This window comes from Protobothrops mucrosquamatus, unplaced genomic scaffold (assembly GCF_001527695.2).
Source record: "Protobothrops mucrosquamatus isolate PMUCROS unplaced genomic scaffold, P.Mucros_1.0 scaffold142, whole genome shotgun sequence".
NCBI lineage: Eukaryota > Metazoa > Chordata > Lepidosauria > Squamata > Viperidae > Protobothrops > Protobothrops mucrosquamatus.
The window spans coordinates 146,894-153,659 of NW_015386508.1; the positions used below are offsets into that span (position 1 = coordinate 146,894).

At 34.9% G+C, this 6,766-nt stretch overlaps 1 protein-coding gene across 1 annotated transcript in view; it reads right to left on the reverse strand.

Moving 5' to 3' along the window:
• Nucleotides 1–483: 483 nt before the first annotated feature.
• The window catches only part of LRRIQ3 (leucine rich repeats and IQ motif containing 3), a 49,294-nt gene continuing 43,011 nt past the window's right edge, over nt 484–6,766 (reverse strand). The window contains exons 8-9 of the mRNA XM_015813201.2: nt 6,404–6,606; nt 484–1,985 (exon numbers count right to left, since the gene is read on the reverse strand). Coding sequence (XP_015668687.1) covers nt 6,408–6,606 — 199 coding nt within the window. The 3' untranslated portion in view covers nt 484–1,985; nt 6,404–6,407. The remainder of the gene's footprint in view (nt 1,986–6,403; nt 6,607–6,766) is intronic.

Consider the following 6,766-nt stretch of genomic DNA (forward strand, 5'->3'; position numbering starts at 1 on the left):
ACTTCTTGGAAACTGAAAGGCTGGCAATGCAATACAGCTTTTGGTTGGTCTGAAGGCAAGACTAATCCAGAATATATATATTTTTAAAAGCATACTTTGTAAAGCACAAAGCAAGTCTCCAAGTCACACCTTTGCTGGGTAATTACATATGGAATTTCAATGACCAAATCACAACACTGCTGGATGTTACGCACTCAAGCCCACAGCCCTAATGCTAACAATAGTTTCTGAGCAGTGTTTCCATAACAGGTGCATGGTAAACAGTCATATTGCCTTTCCAAAATATGCCAGAACATCCATTGTTGAAAACAATTGGACTGATTTTCTACCCAAAGGATAATACAAGGATTGCTATTTTGTTTTGTTTTTTATTGTTTCAACAACTGTTATTGTATGCTAAAAGCCAAAATTAGATTTAGGAGGAGAAAAGGTTGGAGAAAATATCCAGATACAGCAATGGAAAAAAAAGTCAATTCACTTCTAATATATCCTAGAGTTCAAACGTGAAATCCTGGCTTATCTACCATAAACTACATAGCATTACTGGCTCTTTTCATGAAAAACAAAAGTGTGAGGTGGACTGAAATACTACTATGAGCAAAAATAAAACCACTCTCAGTTTTATAGCGTTATTAATAATTGCACTTTCACTGCAGAGGCCAATCTTATGAGGTAGAACTTGGATTTTCATTGTGTGAATATGTTTATTAGCCATAGATTTGATTCTGAGGTGATTGTGATCTAAGAGGTACAAATCTGTTTGTTACACTATATTTGTAGATGACAGGATTTTAAAGCATTTATTCTTGACTTTCTGGTAGCCAGAGCATTGCCTTCAATTTTCATAGGGCATATATTTCTAGAGTGTGTTACTGCTTTTGTGTAAGGAATAGAATGTGTTATGCACACACATTTCTATTTTGTATCGGATTGTACTAGAAAGCTCTACTTTGTGATCAGTCCTTTTCACATCCACAATTCATTGCATGGAAATACACAGTAGAAGCAGCATAAGCTTGCAGAACATTGCAGTCTGGGAAAAGACAAAAAATGCTGTATTTCAGTTATTTAAATATTCTCCCCTTTAAGGAAAGGAATCTTTCAAATTCCATTCTTCCGATGGACTTTGAATTAAATACTTCCCGTTGGTAACTACAACAATTCATCATAGCTTGCTGGTCGATCTTTAAAGCAAATCTGATCTATAAAAATCAGCTAGATTTTTAGTCCCTTTGTGTTCATCCTTGTTATATTGCATCTGTTTAAAAAGAAAGAAAAGGCCTAGTCAGGCAAACAAAGATTCATTTTATCAAGAAGGGCCAAGCAAAATTTTCCTGCAATTTGTCCAAGTGTTTATTAATAGGGAAATCAAATAATAATCAAATATTTGGTGGCTTCATCAAACATGGATACCTTTATAACAGCATTTTAATGACTATGTTTCTGGACAGCTATTAACATTTCCTTCACAATTAAATGAGATTTTTGTTTTGTCCTTTATTCAGCACTGTATCACCTTTTAAAAAGACTGAATGATGCTGCCATCTACTGGAAAGTTCTGCTGTAAATTTATTATTCAAAGATTAAAAATACACGACATGATTGTATCCTTTTATATCATATTACATGTTTTTAAATAAGAACATAATATATAATACTGAATCTCAAAAAAAACAGGATTGGTCCTAAAATCTCATTGAAAGTGATGTTCAAAGCAAAGTGAAGAGATTTGTTTTCAGATGAAATATTGGAGGAATGTCAAAAAGAGACTAAAGTCTTTGGTGCTTTGAGGTGAAATTGGAGATGCCTTTTCAAGCAAAATGCCTGTTTGAACTCTGCGGGTAGCAATAAATGTTTATAGTTCAACCCCATGTATGTCTACTCTAAAATAAGTCCCACAGAGTTCAACAAGACTTGCTCACTGGCCATTAGGGTTAGATTTGATGACTCGTGACAACACCCTGAGGTATTTGGGACATCACTACCTGGAACAAAGAAAATTACACTGAAAATAAATACAAACATCATCTGTGAAAAGTATGTGCCCTTCAGCACATGGTGAAATTCTTAGCTTGCATAATATACCCTTATTGATCTCATCAAAAACTTTTTCAGGGTAAACATAGCAGGCAAAATCAGATTTCCTTCTTTTCCTTTAACTGGACTGCTTAACTGAATAAAGCTTATATTTCTGTGTCAACTGGGAATTGATTTTGAATGAATCGAATCAGCCAACATGCCCACTGTCGGCATATTTTCATGATAATTTAGTAATCTCTCTGGGGACTGATAACACAAAGGAGATATTCTCACATCTCCTGTGTCTTTTTAGAGAAGAAAGAAGAAGGGAAAAAAGAATACAATGGGTTTCAGACATGACAGTAACCATCAGGCCTGACTGAAGTAAACATGATGGGGCTTTCATTGTTTGCCATATAATCTCCTCCTTCTCCTCCTCTTAAATGTATCATTAGGATCATTAGCTGGTTATATGCATAATTAAATTATAATGCCTTCATAATTTTTCCTTAAAAAATACTACAGTGAAATGGCAGTTATTCCCAAGGTAAGCATATGGCTATTGTTATTAGCTTCTGTAAACCACTGAATCCAAAGCCTAAAATTATCTACGCAAGAGTAAACCTTCATGTAAAATATGTGTGGGATTGTTTTCTTCAGTCAAAGATGTAGCACTTTACCAAAATGAATTCCACCACAGGTACTTCTATCTTTCATGGAAATAACTAACTCCTCATTATATACTCAGCCTATTATGTACACTTGCTCAACATATAATGTACATATATTACAATATAGATGTTAACTATTTAACTATGAAAGCGAGAAAAAAAGTTCTCCATATATGGTGAATTAGAGAAAGCGTACGGTAAACATTAGAGAATGTTTTACATGAATATGGAAATAAAAACTGGTAGCTCTGTTGCTGCTACTGCAAGTTAGTATGCATGATAGTAAACAGCATGCTTAGCAAATGGCCAACTTTTAGCAAGAAGTAAGAGAAAGCTGTACAAAAATCATGTATATCTATTTAATAGAAAAAATGTTGATTGATTTGCATACCACCACAAATGGTAAGAATGACCCATAATCAGATCTACTAGTAGGTTTACTCCATCATGCTTGCTCTTTAGGTTTTCTGCACTGTTTTGTCTTCCTGCTGAAAATCAGTAGGAGATAGTTCAGCAGTTAACTATCACATTTCTAAATATGATCTTGGTAATCCAGAGGTGGTTGAGGGCTAATCTGCAACAGCCCATAGATTGGGCATTGTCCATCCCTACCTTAAGAATGCGGGGGGCACAATGGCTCAGCGGTTAAAGATGCTGAGCTTGTCAGCTGGAAAGTTGACAGCCCAGGTTTTGAAACCCAAGCACCATGCGATGGGGTGACCTCCCACTATTTGCCCCACCTCCTGCTCCTGCCGACCTAGCAATTCAAAAATATGCAAATGTGAGAAGATAAATGGGTATCACTTTGGTTGGAGGGAAGGTAACAGCATTCCATGCAACCTGGGATATAGTCATGCTGGCCACATGATGAAGGACATGTCTTTGGACAAGGCTGGCTCCCTTGGCTAAGAAACAGAGAAGATCATCACCCGCTAGAGTAAGACATGACTGGACAGGGGAAACCTTTATAAAGAATAGTATCCAAGAAATCTCTGGGAAACAGAAACTAGTCATGTAGTTAAACCTGCTGTACACTGTTCAGTAGATTTCATATAATAAATAATTGTTAACCATTTGATCTCTACTGTTTCCTGAGAAAATAGGATAGGATAGGATAGGATAGGATAGGATAGGATAGGATAGGATAGGATAGGACAGGACAAGACAAGACAGGACAGGACAGGACAGGACAGGACAGGATAGGATAGGATAACTTTTATTGTCCTTTTTTTACTGTGAGCACACTGGCACACATTAAAAATTATATATTAATTAATTAACTTTATATTAATCAATGTCCATTTTGAATACAAATATTTCAATAGATAACACATATGTAAAAGTGCTGAGTGCCAAAGTTGCCTTAAGGAAAGAGAAGGCATGACTTTCATGATAATGATAAGCCTCTCTTAAAAAGCAACTGGAACATGCATGATTGACTGATAAGCAAAACCATGAGCTGGGGTTGAAAGTTAAAATCCACAGTTTCTCTGATGGACAGCAATGATGTAATATATATAGTAAGCAATTTTATTGTTTAAATAGCAACTAATAGTCTTTCAAGTCTGAAATAATACCAACTTAGGGTATAACCTCTGTTATTTCCCCTCAGTCAACATGCCCTATATCCTATCCTTTTAAATTAACCTTTATCAATATTACATTCCTTTCTTAGCCTTATTTCCTCACCATCACCAACAGAGAGACATTTTTGCCAAAATCTACAAGAAGGAATCATGATTTGGTTCTTTGTTGTAGCTTCGGCCAGGACTGGGGTTGGAAAGACAGCAACAAATGATTCTCTGCCAGACAGAACCATTAAGTTGGAATGGATTCTCCAGTTTTCGAACATCCATTGCCTCAAAAAGATGGTAGGAAGAAGCTTACAATTTAAACCTTGGCAAATACCTAGAGCTTCATTCCCCTGTTCAGAAATAAGAAGATTTTCTCTATGTCTTCTTTCTTGTCTTCAATAAAACAGCTTAAGTCATTTCTCAAGTCTGTGAAGTGGAGTTGAATTTTTGGAGAGTTGATATTAACTGCACTGCCTGGTGGGACTCTGGCAGGCCTTCCAGATGACACAGGAGAAATATGCTTACAAAAATGTATTCACTTTTGCATTGTGAGAAGATTGTGAACAAAATGTGAGCAATATTTCAATACATAAAGCATACAGAAAGCTAAGTTTTAATAATATCCTACTTTCCCTGTGGAACAAACTACTGCTTCATTGCAGAATCTGAATAGTTATATAGTTATATAGTTATAGTTATATAGTTATAGTTATATAGTTATAATTATATAGTTATAGTTATATAGTTATAGTTATATAGTTATAGTTATATAGTTATAGTTATTTTTAACACAGACACACACACACACATATATAGAGGGAGGGAGGGAGGGAGGGGGAATGACCCTAAAAATAAACAGTATAGAATGCATTTCCGAATATTGTACTGTTACAGAGCATAAATGGAATTCAAGGCATTATAGGCTTAGAAAAGAAACATAATACATAATAAGAAAAATTGGCAGGAAAATTTGGGCATAGATAAGAATCTCAAAAAGTGATACTTGGCTTGACTAATATAAATTTGATTGATGTTACAAATTTGAACACAAGTACAATATTGTAACAAGTAATCAATCCTCACTAAGTTCTGTGTGTCAATTCATAATTAGAAACAGACTATAAAGACAACTGCTTATTTATTTTTTTACTTGTTTTTTAATAAAAGTAATCATTAATGCATGAATGATGTAATGTGTAGCTTGCTCCCAGCTCTCTGTAACACCATTCTCTACATCCCATATGGATGTACAGGGCAAAATAATAATTAAAAGAGAAGATCTCATCGTGCCTATGGCAGCACATCTAAATTGTGAAAAGAGTACTGCACAGAAAATGACACAATCAAAAAAGGGTGGAGATCTTTAAATGGCTGTGTAAAATCGGAAATATGTTGTTGACTGAATTAGGTGAAGCAAGGAAACACCTCCTAGCAATTGGCTGAGTTTTCCATTCCTGTCCACGACACACATGGAGAAATATATATACAAAGAATTAAAGTAGAATCAATGAGAAACATAATTAATTACACATAGGAAAGCAGCTAATGAAACTAATCAAAGTACACAGCGTGTTAATGAAAGTTAGCAGCTGGGACCAAATTATTGCATTAGGCATAGCCAGAGAGCAACTGAAAATACATTCTATCCAGAGCTAATAGCTTATGGCATTGTTCTATATACAGTTACGAAGGAATCACTGAGGCAAAGCTCCCGCAGTCCTGCCCGCAATAAGTATAGTTAACATGTTTAATTGCACTCATGCTATTTGGCTGCATTAACAACCAATGAATTTTTCCTCAATTATTTTTATATGGCATTGAATAATTTAATTTTAAAACTAAATACAGAGGTAATTGTATGCATGCTTGAAATATTTGCTGCTTAAAAGTCAACATTTGCTAACAATTAGCACAACAGGCTACAGCTGTGTTTTCTTTATTTGGAAATGCTGAAATATTTGAATTTATGCATTATATTTAATCATCAGCTTCTTTTTTCTGAGTGTTGTCAAAATCAGCATTAGAAGAAACATATACTGTACAAGGTTAGCTAGAAGTTGATTAATTTTCTTATCTGAAACATTTTTTAAACTACACGTCAAAATTAGGTTTATGCTGATTTTCCATATTTTTCCTTACCTTCTTAGTTCTCATACTCTGCAATAGGCATAGTAATGCCTGAACTGCCAATGACTGGTAATGAATACAATAATTTTACACGAGGTTCCTTCACCACTTTAAGTTTTGCCTTAGATTGTTCAAATCTCTCCCTTGCCATTACATGTGTCACGTATTTCCTAAATATTTTCTCTTCAATATTTTGTTTTTGTAACATCTGTTGCCTGGGGGGGAGAAATGGAAAAGAATTCATAATTATTACCAGTTCTAACTCAGATATTGAAAACTCTCTCTTCTATTGTTGTCGTTATTGAGCTTAGAGTGGTGCGGTAGCCTAGAGGTGAAGATGCTTGCGTCCCACTCGAAAAGTTGAGAGAGTTCTAT